The sequence below is a fragment of the Lynx canadensis genome, chromosome C1 (assembly GCF_007474595.2).
Source record: "Lynx canadensis isolate LIC74 chromosome C1, mLynCan4.pri.v2, whole genome shotgun sequence".
NCBI classification, from domain to species: domain Eukaryota; kingdom Metazoa; phylum Chordata; class Mammalia; order Carnivora; family Felidae; genus Lynx; species Lynx canadensis.
Genome location: NC_044310.1, coordinates 177,830,938 through 177,845,453, shown reverse-complemented (window position 1 = coordinate 177,845,453; position 14,516 = coordinate 177,830,938). Strand labels below are relative to the sequence as shown.

At 39.5% G+C, this 14,516-nt stretch overlaps 1 protein-coding gene across 4 annotated transcripts in view; it reads right to left on the bottom strand.

The window, feature by feature from the left end:
- MYO1B (myosin IB) overlaps positions 1-14,516 on the bottom strand; it is a 190,823-nt gene that overhangs the window by 36,109 nt on the left and 140,198 nt on the right. For all 4 annotated transcript variants that reach the window (XM_030326153.1, XM_030326152.1, XM_030326154.1 and 1 more), the window contains exons 14-16: positions 7,333-7,437; positions 4,420-4,482; positions 678-878 (exon numbers count right to left, since the gene is read on the bottom strand). In XM_030326153.1, coding sequence (XP_030182013.1) covers positions 678-878; positions 4,420-4,482; positions 7,333-7,437 — 369 coding nt within the window. The remainder of the gene's footprint in view (positions 1-677; positions 879-4,419; positions 4,483-7,332; positions 7,438-14,516) is intronic.

The window sequence follows — 14,516 nt, the reverse complement described above, 5'->3', positions numbered from 1 at the left end:
ATTAACAGTAATTCAGATACTATATACTTAATTTTTACTAGCTACATAATTGAGAATGTTTTCCTCTTTGAAGTTTGTAATCTTATTTAGAAGAAAGGAGGTATTAATGTCAATCAATACTTTTTCAGGACTCTGAAAATCAAGCTACGGTCAAATTCGTTTTTAACATTTTTATGTATCTTAGATGGTATAAAATTCCCTCACAAAAGCAAATGAATAATGCTTTTTTTAAAAAGTCAGTATTTCCCCACTGTTGTTTCAAAATCTCAATCTAAGAACTCATAATATTTGTGTGCTTGTAAAACTTTATTGTAAAGTCTTTAGTGTCTCCTAATTTTTACTACCACGTCTCCTTTTATTAATGTTGACAGATCTATTTTTATAGGATATCTCAGAGCTGAGAAACAACAAAATCGACTTTTAAAATACATTCCAACTCTCTCATGAAGTCCACTGGCTTTCCTCTCAGCTCTCAGTATTAGTAAGATTTTGCTCAACATGACCCAGATTCTACTTCTACTGAACATTTACTGATTCTACTCTTCTAGCAACTCAGCTTCTCCTCACGAGTTGGCACTGGTCAGAACGCTACCTCTGAGGCACGGCCTCCTCGGGGGAACAGCCGCAGGCCCGCTGAGCGCTCACGGCTCCCCCCATACCTTGCGGCTCCCCCATACCTTGCCGGCATAGTGCTGAATTCTGAAACAGCTATGAGGCAGGGACGTGTCATTGAGAAACCGAGAGCTCTTGCTCATCCGGCTCTCGAAGTGCTGGTGGGTGGCACACACTTGGTTGAGCTTCTCCAAGAAGGTCTCGTCGGTGACCGTGCCAGGCCTCAGGCACTCCTCATCCAGCATGGCCAGGATTCCGTTTGTGTTCTGCGAGAAAGGAAGTAAAAAGGTTTCCTTCCTTCCTCATTGTATTGTTTTCATAATGATTCCTAATTACACCGTCAAACACAATTAAAAAACTTAGTCACGAGAAAATTCCGTTCAGTTACAACGAAAAGCAGACAATCAAAACAAGTAACAAAAAGCCACAGAAGTCGGTCCCCTTCCACAGTGTCCCAGGTGTGTGTGTGATGTTGGGGAGGAGGGGTCTGTATCAGTTGCCCTCCCCCATTCCCTTCCGCTCTCAAAACAGGACCTACGGAGTCACCTCAGCCACCTCAGCGGGCTGATGACTGCAACTCACATTGTTCGAAAAAGGCAAGTCAGACCTCATATTCAAAACACATTCAAACACAAATCTAAACGTCAGAAACTAATGTGACAATGCTGTCTCTACAACATGTGGTCATAAATCACAAAGCACAGTCTTTTCTAAGGCCATTATTTGATTCATAGCTTGAGAAGGAAATTGGTTTCAGATGTTTTCAAATTGTTCATGTGTTCAAAATACGGTTTATTTTGTAGTAAAAAAAAAAAAAAGATGTGATTTGGGATCAATGCAATCAAGCTGTATTTCAAGAGTATCTGTTTAGAATAAAATTCGTATTCCACATAAAATTTCAAAACGGGTGTTGAACATGAGTGAGAATTTGTTATGTATTCAGACCCTATGATTGTATTTATCCCAAGAGCAGCCAGCCCAGTTAAAAGGAGTAAAAAATCAGGAATCTTCTACTTTGCTAAATAAAGGCCCCTGTTCCTTGGATTGCCCCTACAGGCTCATATGTCTCCATTCCCAAGAGAATAATCCACTCTACTGACCATCAGCCCCACCCACATCCACCAGGCAAGAGTCCCGGGTTCCTCTCTCCTTCTCCTCACAAGGCCGGGACATCCTCTGACCAGGATCTGTTGATTCCACACAAAACCCAGGGGAAGTGTGGACTCTCAGGAATCAAGTATGTTCATAACAACCCCAGAGTAAACATTACTTTTAGGTAATGCTGGAAGGAAACACTTCCTTTATGTCCCCAGGCTCCTATGTGAACATGAGTTTCTTCAAACATATGTGCAAGGGTGCTTAGGGCTCAGATAATCTAATTAAACTAAGTGTATGAACACTGTTTTCTCTTTTTTTCCTTCTAAAGGGAAATAATTAAGTTCAAGGTTATTATTTATGAAGGAAAATGTGCTAGTCATGACTTCTGGAAGTCAAGTTCCCACAATTTGGGTTCCACAAAATTTACCAGGAAAACTTTCCAGTCAGTCTACTGATTTCCCAGATATTAGAGTTCTGAACTGCTTACATGGAACATTAGTGTTCACACTCCAACACTGTTCAGATTTTTCAAAACGAAGTTTACTCATTAATAGAAAAACAGTAACGCTTCAGCATATTCAATTTAATTAAAGGTGTAGCTTTCAGGAATATCTTGAAAACTGAGAGAAGAGATAACTGGCTAATTATATAATTTCCAAAAGGTTTTGTGAAAGGCACTTGTTGGGACATGTAGAGCCTGTGATTCTATTCCTAAAACACAGCACTCACCTACCACTGACAACTAAAACCACTGTAGGACAATAAAGTTTATGCATTGTTTCAAATAACTTTGTTATCAAAGCCAGGAGTGAGAGTAATCCTAAGCATAAAATAAGTTTTTCCAGGTTTTCACATACAAATCAATCTTCCTGCAGTCAATTCATTTATAATAAACTACAGACGATGATATAAAAATAAAATATTTAGTAACCTTTTGGAATCTAAGACATATCTAGTAATTTTTTAGACTTCAAAAGCCTTTTCACATATATACAGACAAATGTGGTCACCTGAAAAATCCTGTGGCTCTTGGCCACCTGCAAAGTCACACACAAGACATCCCCCGCATAGGTTCTCTGAACCAAGGCTAGGTCAATACTTGAGCTGCTCCTGGGGTCCTACTTAACTCAGCTCCCATGACTGTCCCTTCATCTTCCTTTATCTTAACTTGAAGGGCATGTTTTTTTTGTTGTTCTTTATTTACTTAAAAATTTTTTTAAAGGTTTATTTATTTTTGACAGAGAGAGAGAGAGAGAGAGAGAGAGAGAGAGAGAGAATGAGAATGAGTGGGGGAGGGGCAGAGAGAGAGGGAGACACAGAATCCAAAGCAGGCTCCAGGCTCTGAGCTGTCAGCAAAGAGCCCAACGTGGGGCTTGAACTCACAGACCGTGAGATCATGACCTGAGCCGAACTCGGACGCTCAACTGACTGAGCCACCCAGGCGCCCCTGTTCTTTATTTACTTAAAATTTTTTCCTAGCTGTACTGAGATATAATTGACATATAACACTGTGTAAGTTTGAGGTATACGAGGCGATAATTTGGTACCCTTTCAATATTGCAAAATGATTACCACCATAACCTTAGTTAACAGCTCTATCACATCACATAATTACCATTTCTTTTTCGTGATGAGAACATTTAAAAATTACCCTCTTAACTATTTTCAAATACATAATATAGCACTGTTAACTGTAATCACCATGCTACACATTACATCTCTAGAACTTATTCATCTTGCAACTAGAAAGTCTGTACCCTTTGACTGACATCTCCCCATTTCCCCTACTCCCAGCCCCTAGCAACTGCCATTCTCTTCTGTTTCTTTGGCTTTTTTAGATTCTACATATAAATGATGTCATGCATTTGTCTTTCTCCGACTAACTTATTTCACTTAGTGTAATGCCCTCAAGGTCCATCTGCGTTGTCACAAATGACAGGATTTCCTTCTTTCTCGTGGCTGAATAACATGCCATTGTATATACACACATCTTTTTTATCCATTCATCTATAGACGGACACTTAGGCTGTTTCCATATCTCGGCTATTGTGAACAACCCTGTAATTAACATGGGAGTAAATATCTCTCTCCAAGATCCTGATTCCGTTTCCCTTGGATATATTCCCAAAGTGGAATTGCTACCATCATATGGTAGTTCTATTTTTAATTTTTTGAAGAACATTCACACTATCTTCTGTTATGGCTGCACTAATTTACATTCCCACCAGGAGTGCACAGAGGTTCCTTTTACTTCACATCCTCACCAATAATTATCTTTTTGGTAATAACCATTGAACGGGATATGAAGAAGTTACTAGAGTTTTAGAAATGAAATGGATATTTGATTTGGCGAAAACCTTTTTTTTCAGAGCCTCCTCTGACTAGTGCTCATATTCCCAGGAGCTGCGGACCGGACCTGGGTTACCAGTATACAGAAAAGAATGATGCATCTAAGGCATATTAATGCCTAAAGGGCTCTGTGATGCGGCCACAAGATGAGCACAGGAAATCCTAGCCAAGGATCAAAATGTCCAGCTGTCTATATGTGTGTTCAAGAACTGTGTATGATTCCTCATGGCTACAATAAAGTCTCTAGAACTCCACAGCTCTCAGAAGTGTCAAAATCATGAAGACACCAATGCAGTGAGGTCTTTTGTAAGCAGTAAATTATTACTGAGAATTTTTTAGAAAATTATACCTAATACTCACATTTTCTATCAGGTCACAAATGATAGCATTATTGAAGTAGTCAATGTGTGTCCATTCTATGCCCTGAGAAAGAAAACAGAACAAAATCAGATTCCATACGATGATGATACTACAACACTACCATCAATAAAACAGACTCTGCCATCTTAATATATTTCCCTTCCTCTCTGAATATTTCCTTTACACAATAATGCAGCAAATGTCATCTTCCGGTTCCCAAAACTTCCCTAATTGTAGCAGTCCGCCATTGACACGATGTGACTGAAGGAACACCCTTGACCTGTTCTGAGACTGCCCCTCATTCCACTCTGCCATCTGTGACAATTTCCCATGCACTCCCCTGGCTCTGTGCCAAACACGGACTCAACAGGCCCTTGGGTCAATATTACTCTGTGTATATTTACAATGTTTATAAGGAAATAAGTCAGAACTTGATCCCAGGAATCTAGGGCCTACATTTTTCTGTTCTTGATTTGTAATCACAAGGAAAAAATTAATTTTAGAGTCAATCCCATGTTGTAGGGCAGTTGACTATTTCAAATGTAAAAATATCCCAGTGCTAAGACAAAATATTTTCAACATAAGGAAAGACACAAAAACCAACCCACTGGTTCTAATGCTAGCTACAAAGCCAAATCTGTGAGGCTAAATGTAATCGTTCTGGATCTGTTTATACTCTGCCCATAAGTGTAAACATTTATTTTTCTGCTAAGGGGAAGAAATTTAATTCATACAGCAAGCTAGGGATCTTCCTATATATTCTTAGACGTGTCTCAGACAATCTGTACAAACTTTTAAGTTACACATCAAAGTTGGGGCAATCTCTTTATGGTGAGAAGACAGGAAGGGAATGAATCTGGCTTTTAGGAAGTTTACGTTAAAAAAGTGCCAGAAAAGTATAAAATGTTTCTAAAGCATGATGATCATTCTGAAAGAAAGATGAAATATTTATGATGTAGCTTTCAAGTAGATGGGTTATTTTACTAAGTCACTGGGATAACAATCACATTAGAAAAATCTATATTGAGGCAAAAAGAAAAAGGATTCAGTGTCTTTAATGATTTACAACTATGCTATAGAAAATGAAGAAAAATAGGTAGTGTCATTATTCAAATATTAAAGCAAATAAATGAAAAGGAAACAAAAATATAATACAACATATGCAGAATATAATGATTTCTCCTTTTGTCTGAAATAATTTTATACTTCCAAAAACATTAACTATTTAAAAAATGAAAGGATGAAAACCAAGTATGGTTTTACAATTAAGGATACAAGGACTTTGTAAACACTAATTCTGATTACTTTCAAATTACATTGAGATAATCCATACACAGCACTTGTACAACACCTGGCAATACAGTAAGAGCTCAATAAATATTACCTGTTTTTATTATAAAATTTTAGGAAATCAGTGCTTTTCAAGATTGAACAAAGCCTCAAAACATTTTCAAATTTATACAGAGTGATACTGACTTTTTGGGTATATAGTTCTCATAAGTTTTGGCAAATGCATGGTGTCATGTAACCACCACCAAAATTCCCTTGTTTTTCCCCTTGGTAGTCACACTCTCACAACTCCCGTCCTCTGGCAATGACCAACTCTTCTGTCTCTGTCACTTTGCCTTTTCTGGAACAACATATCATGGAATCATACAGTATGCAGACTTTTGAGTCTGGCTTCCTTCATTTGGCATTAGTGCATTTGAGAATCCTTCATTTTATGGTGTTTATCAATTGTTTGTTCCTTTTTCTTTCCTTTTTTTTGGACAACGGACCGCCACTTTTATTTTATTATTTTTTTCCTTTCATGTTTAATATGTTTGACTCTGGAAAAGCCATGATTAAAATTCTTCAGATGAGCACATGATCAAGTATTTGTTGGTTTAAAAAAATTTTTTTTAGTAGAGGTGACATACTGTTACATTAGTTTCAGGTGTACAACCTAGTGCCCCAACTTGTCTATACCTTAGTCTATGCCCAACACAAGTGTGGCTGCCATCTGTCACCATGCAACACTACTTCAAGACCATGGACTATATTCCCCACGCTGGGCCTTTTATTTCTGTGACTTATCCATTCCATAACTGGAAACCTGTATCTCCCACTCCCTTTCACCCACTTTGCTCATCCCCCACCGCCTTCCCTCTGGCAAGCATCAGTTTGCTCTCTGTGTTTATCGGTCTGTTTTTTGTTTATTCATTTGTTTTGTTTTTTAGATTCCACAGGAGGGAAATCATACGGTGTCTGTGTTTCTCAGTCTCACTTATTTCACTCAGCATAATACCCTCTAGGTCCATCCCTGGTGTTTCAAATGGCATTTCTTCCTTTTTTTAAAAATTTTTTTAATGTTTATTTATTTTTGAGAGAGACACAGAGCACGAGTGGGGGAGGGGCAGAGAGAGAGGGAGACACAGAATCCGAAGCAGGCTTCAGGCTCTGAGCTGTCAGCACAGAGCCCGACACGGGGCTCGAACCCATGAACGCAAGATCATGATTGGACGCTCAACTGACTGAGCCACCCAGGCGTCCCATGTTTGTTCCTTTTTAATTGCTAAGTAGTGTTTCCTTGTATGGATGTCACAGTTGTTGGTCCATTCATCTCAGACTCTTTTTTTTTAAACACACTATTATTTTAGATCATTGCACTAGAATCCACCAGGACTCAAGTCAGTCAACTGATGTTTACTGAGCACCTACTATGTGCCAGGCATTGTTCGAGGCACTAGCAGCAGAGCAGCAAAGATAATCCCAGGTAGCTTAGATGTCATAACAAATGGGTTTTTAAGAGACACAACATGGCTAAACTCAGATAAATCTGATTTTAGGATCATGTTTAGATAGGCTTCTAAATCCACAATTTGTATTATGAGTATAAAAGGAACATTTAAAAAATATATATTTCAACATTACCTCCCGTATATACTCTTCTTGCTCCTCTTTAAGAGTAAGTTCAATGAAGATCTGTTGTAGCTTTTCATTACAATAATTAATAATGAACTGCTCAAAGCTGTTGTCCTATATGGAGAAAAATGAAAACGGCCTTATGAACCATGCACTAGCTGTCCCACAGCAGCGATGCTCCAACAGCTCAATCCATAAGAGACATCACACGCCATCTCGCAGATTTAATTGCAGCCCAGCACACAGCTCCTGGGACACCGAGGCCCAGCACACAGAGGGTTTGCACACCGCAGGCACTCAAGAAATGGTTCACGAGTCAAGTGAATGAATGAGGTATACACACGTTATGCAGTATTTGAAAGATGAAGACTTTTAGTTGACAGAGAAGCACTCTACATGTGGTTAAAAAAAAAAAAAAAAAGTTTCTCCTAAAGGATCAGAAAAGGAACAGTGAGCTTTATAATCTCTGTCACCCAAGTTCTCAATCTTCCATTCTCAGGTGAAACTCTAGAGCCCAAGAAAGTCTTCCTGACCTGACCACTTATTGCCCCCTTCTGAGGTCAGCTCCCTCATTCAAACTCTTAGATACCAGCACTTTTTAAAAAATCATGCTGTGTGTATATACGTGTGTGCGTGTGCGTATGTGTACACATGTATTGATTAGTTTCAGCCTCATCTGTCTCATTAGACTGTATGTTCCTTAAGGGCAAGAGCTGACCATGTGACTCTCTTGCTGACCAATGTAAGCCCATGCCTTGCACAGGACTTTGCACCTAGCAAGTTCTCCACACGTACTTGATGAGTGAATGAATGAGTGAAGTGCCTAACAAATAAGAGACCCAAGGGAATCAGCACATCAAAATCATCTCCCCAGCGAGAAACAATCTCTCTTCTCTCAGAAGGCTCACATATTTATCACTCTTCGGCCCCTCAGCAGTTTCTCTTCATGTTAGAGTTACCTCCTATGAACTCCGATGCAAGATCCATACCTAAATCATCTCTGAACAATCCGCAGGGTTTAATGTACTGACATATATACTGAGGGCACAAAATGCATGCCTGTGGAATGAATATAATTCGCCAAGAACCACACCATTCTGGAAGAGGTAGATCTGGTAAGAAAACATGTTCTCTTCACCTCTATCATATGTCATTGCAGACGGGAGATGGTAGCCATGGGAGCAAGGGATGGTATGACCTCACCACTGATAAACCTGACTCCTGTCCCACTGAGGTGGCTATTCCTGGCCTAATGAGCCAGGAGTGTCCAGGCGTGAAACTGAAGCTCGTCGCTTCCTGTGAAAACACAGAGCAACTGGCCTTCGAATCTCTCCGTGAGTGACGAAAGCAAAAAAGTCACGCAGTATCTGACCACATTCTTTGCCGGAAGTCAGCTAAGGGTTTCCTATCACCAGTGATGAACTAATTAACCAGGGAAAACTTCTAACTCTAAACCTTAAATGACACATACACACTATCACTGACTAATCTTTTAATGCTAAGTCTGGTCAAGGATAAAAGCTATTTTGTTTTTTGTTTTTAATGTTGCAGGTTCTTACTAAAGGGCACACGCTGATTTTCAAGACGAACACAGTCTTAGGTACAAAGGGCCTCCTCCAATACTCATTTTCCCATAAAATTTTAAAAGCTATGTGTTCTAATCTTTGGAACTTAACAATTTTTGTCAGAAGCACAAGCCCATCTGGGATAGACGCCTTATTATGATTATGGTCAGGATAAGGTCATTTCTCAATGAGGAAGTCTGGCTTTCTTAGTTTGGTAAAATATATCCTTATATAATACCACTACCCCAAATTAAACTTACAAATAAAAGTTTTAATGGGTTTCCATGAAATTCATGGAGTAAATCCTTTCTGTCAATTTAATAAGTCTATGCTCATGGAGCCATTTAAGCAAAATGATGCTGAACTTCATATGGTAACTAATGAGGAAAAGGAAGTGGAGAATAAGTAGTGTCCTTGGACACATCACATGACCATGAACAGCTTGAAGTACGCTCTGCAACAGGACTATGAAATACACACAAGCAGGTTAGAAATCAGAGGCAAAGCTTCACAATTACAATGCCACTCAAGGAGTAAGTTAGAACTCAACTAGATTTCCCTTCAACATTTAAAGATTCCTGTATGAATTCTCTATTTCATATCTGCACACAGTTAATCAATGGCCATTTACTGCAAAATCCACACAGTTGGAGAAGCCATTAACACAGGAGCATGCAACAGACTGTCACTGCAAACAGTTCATACTTACTGCATTCTGGTGCAAAAAGGGACAGATTATACAAAATGCAATCAGTTCTTAATTTGCCGTAAACTTCTAACAGTAAACACTTACCGACAGTTATTCATTGGTGCAAATGACAGATTTTACCATTCGGGCTATGTTTCTGATTGGCATAAAACTCCGAAATCAAGACACATGTCCAACCAGTTCAAACCACAGGTCTACAATACCTACAAGTGGTGTCTGAACTGTGGTTCTGCGAGGCGTGAGCTACGCAGGATAAAAAGTCTGACTCAGACAATACCTCATGTGACTTGCTTGAAGTCCCAAGGCTTCAGGATTTAATGCGTCTAATTCTAAATTATCAGGAAAAACGTGTATGTATAGCCCATCGCCCCAGGGAGTCAGAGACAGAGGCAATTAGCAGGTCACCACAAGAGTGAAGAGATCCAGCAAGATCCAGAAGCAGCTCCTCTTTCTCACCACCGCACTCCCCCTCACCCCCCGTGCTGTCCCTGCTATGTCTCTCCTTCAAACATAAACAATGTGGTAAGGAGAGAGCGTTCTGGAGACAGCCTAAGAAAAAAACTGGTCTCTCCTACCTTATCCTGTTGCTTAAAGAACAAAAACAAAATAGAACAGCACAATCACCAAGGCAGAAACCAGCTTACTTCCCCACAGAAATATCTGAGCATTCATTGCAAACATACCTCACAGCCTGCAAAACGTGTTACAAATCACCAGAGCAATCATTATTGCCAAAAATGAAGGCCATCGCATTTCTTATGATCTGTGTTTGAGTTGTTGACCTTGTCCAAATGTTTTGGGAAATGGGACTTCACGAATCATTAAAAATAACATGCAAAAGTTTATAATTTGCAAAAAAAAAAAAAAATTAAGGAGCAGCCTGGTAGCAGTTCCTATAGCTGCACCTTGCACAGGCTCTGAACGTGACTTCATGCACACAGGCACTAAACGCCGCTGGGTTTTCCACTCGGGTCCTTCTTCCCTTTAGAAAACAGCTAAACTGGATCTAGGAACCATCACATGAATACAAAGGCCCCGAAGCAATTTGATATGTGGATGCTTTTTGTGTGTCGAGAACCGTGGGTGGCCAGAGATCCCTGAGCTGGGCGCTGTCTCCCACATGTCAGTCTCATGAATCAAAGTCTCCTAAGGAGGAAGTGGGCAGGAACTTGAATGACTCATCTCCCCTCCCGTCTCCAGTTTTCTACCCATGCCCCATGCATGGAATGTGTCTCCACTGTCTAAGTCACATTTATCCCCAAAGGCTAAGGGAGAAAACTAAAACTTTGGGGAACATCTTCAAATACGCACATCCAGAATTTTCCATTATACCATCTCCCTGAATGGAGCCCAGAACCATCCCACCCCCATTGGACTGCTCTAGGAAAAACAGGTAAACAGCAAGGTGTCTACGTTTGATACTGTTTTACACTGTAGTCACCAAGAGTATACCGGGATAGGAAGAACTTGGTAGGTTTAGAAGTATGTAATATACCAAAACTTTGAAGTCTAGGGTTTCTGTCAAGAATTCCTGAGTTTGAGTCCACCTTTTCAACATCAAAGAAACAGCAAACCATACCCCCCAATGAAGTTCACAACTAGTTTATACTCTTAAGTATCAACTATGAACTTTCTGCTTGGAAGGATTCTGAAAGATGAATCAAAAATACTGGCCTGTTATTAATTTCTTTGTATTTTCTTGGCAACAGAGGAGGCTAATGATATCTTATACACTATGAGACAGGGAGACATTTCAGTCTTGTATTCTTTAAATACATAACATTTTTCTTCCCAGTACACAAACATGGTAAGTTTTAAGAAAAACAGCATGATAGTGGTCTTCTTAAATACTTTAAGCGTTGATTTAAAAGGTTAAAGCAAGAGTAATGACGTCCATACTATTATGAACCATATTATTTCCCTCCATTTTCACTCTAAAGGGTACTTTAAATCTTCTCCTTCCTCTTCAAGTTCTCTAGCACATGGAGAACGAAATCAGAGGAAAAAAGCTGGAACAGAAGGGACTGCCTATGACCAGGATCAATTTTCTTCTAAAAACAATTCAGAAAACAAATCTCATAACCACGAGGCACACTTACCAAGCTATACTGACTCTTACCCAACTGTTAGGTCATTTGATTTGGAACAATCATTGCATCTAGCCTCTCATATCTTTACTGTATATGGTTCATATACAATATATGTATATGAGGTTCATATATGTATATGAGGCTCAAAAGGGCAAGATGAATAAAGAGCTAGCCCTTCAAAATAACTAGCCCTTTGCCTGCACGAAACTAGCTCCATTGTATGAAAAGTGAAATATCCAGTCTGCTGTTCTGTTTTGGCGTATGGCACACTAATAATTTATTAATTTTCCCAGGAATCTACCTGCCAATTGTAGTACTTCCCAGATAAGCACTTAGCAAGAAGCTAAATCGATTCAGATGGCTCAACTTAGTCTTGAATTTAGTTTTTTAAAAAGAATAGCTGTTGTTCTTTTATGGTGATGCTACGAACGTCTCTCAGAGATCAGTTACAAGAACATCCAAACTTGATTGTGTGGAATTGGAGTGTCTGGATTATATAACTCTCTTCCCTTACAAAATCGGACTGACATTAAATAAGGATTTCTGGCTGGATTTTTCTTCTCTGTGGATTTTAACTCACTTCCCCTTCTTTTCGGTATCAGTGTTCCACTAATCTGTTTTCCAAACTGACATCAGATCACATGCGGCCAGCAAGGCAGGGCTATTCACACAGCTGGCCCTGGAATGCTTTGCAGTCAAATCCATGTGTCATCATCCCATGGTTTAATGCATCAGTTTCCCTCTTCCGTTTAGAGAGGGACCAAAATGGATGAAAGGTTTCCACCAGCTCAGCTGAAAAGTGTTTTCATGGGAACTGTCAACGGGGTCATGAGGCAGAATTAGAGACATTAATTTTTTTTTTTTCCTCTGGACCTTTACTGTCAAATTTTTAAAGTGATGCCCAGGGTGTTCTACAAGGCAGAACCCTTAATTCTTGCAGTCAATTTCAAGGAAAGTAAAGGCAGAATTTTCATTATGTTCTATCAGTTTATTTTCGCTGGGGTAGACAGTACCACAGAAATCTTCATTGATGCACTGATGAGGATTCTGAATACTTCTCCCTAAGTCAGATCTTGAGCCCTTATATTTCAGCTTGTGGTACTTTTAAGTCCTTAATTATCTGGCTTCCTTATGTTCAACAGTATGAACTTCCTGATGTTTCCATGTTTTCTAATTTTGCTGAGAATCCAGGAAAACTATGGTATGGCATCTGGGGTGTGCATGTGAATAAATCACAAGCAAAAAAACCATGTCTAATTCTGTATCAAAGAGCAGGTAAAAGTATCTAAAAGCACACACCCAAATCTCTAGTCCGTGCTTCCCCAAATAAATTTAATTGTAAAATAAATAATTAAGCAGATTACTAAGAATCAACATGTTTGGAAGATTAATCTGAGAAAGTTTACACAGGAAAATGCAGAGAACAATTAGTTATAATGAAAGACAAGTCTTAATTCTCTCAAGGAAACGGAAAAAAAATCAAAGCATCTATTGCATGGAGAAGGAAAAATAACTTCTCATGATTTTAGGGCCATCATAAGATCTGCTGTAGACATGACTGGTTAATTTGGCCTTGACTGAAATTTCTGGTTTGTTTGTTTGAGTACAGTTGACACACATTCCATTAGTTTCAGGTGTGCAACATAGTGACTCGAAAAGTCTATACTTTGTGCTATTTTCACCACCAGGGTAGCTACCGTCTGTCACCATAGGATGCCATTAGTGCTCGCTTTGGCAGCACATATACCATAGGATGCCATTACCATATTGGTGACTATATTCCTTATGCCATGCCAAAAGTTCTATTTATTATTTTTTAAGTTTATTTATTTAGAGACAGAGAACACGAGTGGGGGAGGGGCAGAGAGAGAAGGAGACAGAGAATCCCAAGCTTGCACTCTGAAACCCTGAGACTATGACCTGAGCCAAAACCAAGAGTAGGACGCTTAACCAACTGAGCCACCCAGGCTCTCCCGAAAGTTCTGTTTAAAAAGAATAAAAATATAACCTGTTTGCTTTTGGGTAAAGCTCCCCAAGTGATTCCAACATGCTGCTAAGTTTAGGAACTACTGAGCTGGAACATTCTTCTGAAGAAGAAAGAAGGGCATTTTCAAATATAATGCAGGCATTTTCATAACTGAAGTCCATAGTTGTAACAGTGTTGAGAAAAATCAGGATATAACTTGCAGAAGTGGGGCACATTCATAAAGATGGGCTTGGAGAGAAACCTGAATTGGCCATTAAGTAAAAAATATTCCCACATTGCTACAGGATGTTTTACCCCATCCCAAGTTACAGGTTGTGTCCACTCAGAACACCTAACTTCATTGTTGTTGTTGTTGTTTTTAAGTTTACTTATTTGGTGGGGGGAAGGGAGGGAGAGAAGGGGAAGGGCAGAAAGAGAAGAAGAGAGAGAGTATCAAGCAGGCTCTGCACTGACAGAATGAAACCCAACACGGGGCTCAAACTCACGAACCACGAGATCATGACCTGAGCCGAAATCAAGAGTCCGAAGCTGAAATGAATGAACCACCCAGGCGCCCCTCTAACTTCTGTTTGGATTAGATCTGTAGCAAACGCATTTTTAAAAAGTAACCTAGTTTCTTGATTAGACCTTCCTACCAGATAGGATGTGCCCTCAGCCAGGAACAGACCCTCCATCTTAGGGTCGGCTAATATCACTGTAGGCTCCATGCAGGGAAGGAACAGCTGTCTTGTTTACCGCAGGAATATGATTCCTATTAGGCAGTAAATAAATAATGACAAATGACTTCCTCACTTAGGCATGGTTAAACTGCTCATGGGGTATAACTCAGCTCCCTGAGTGCT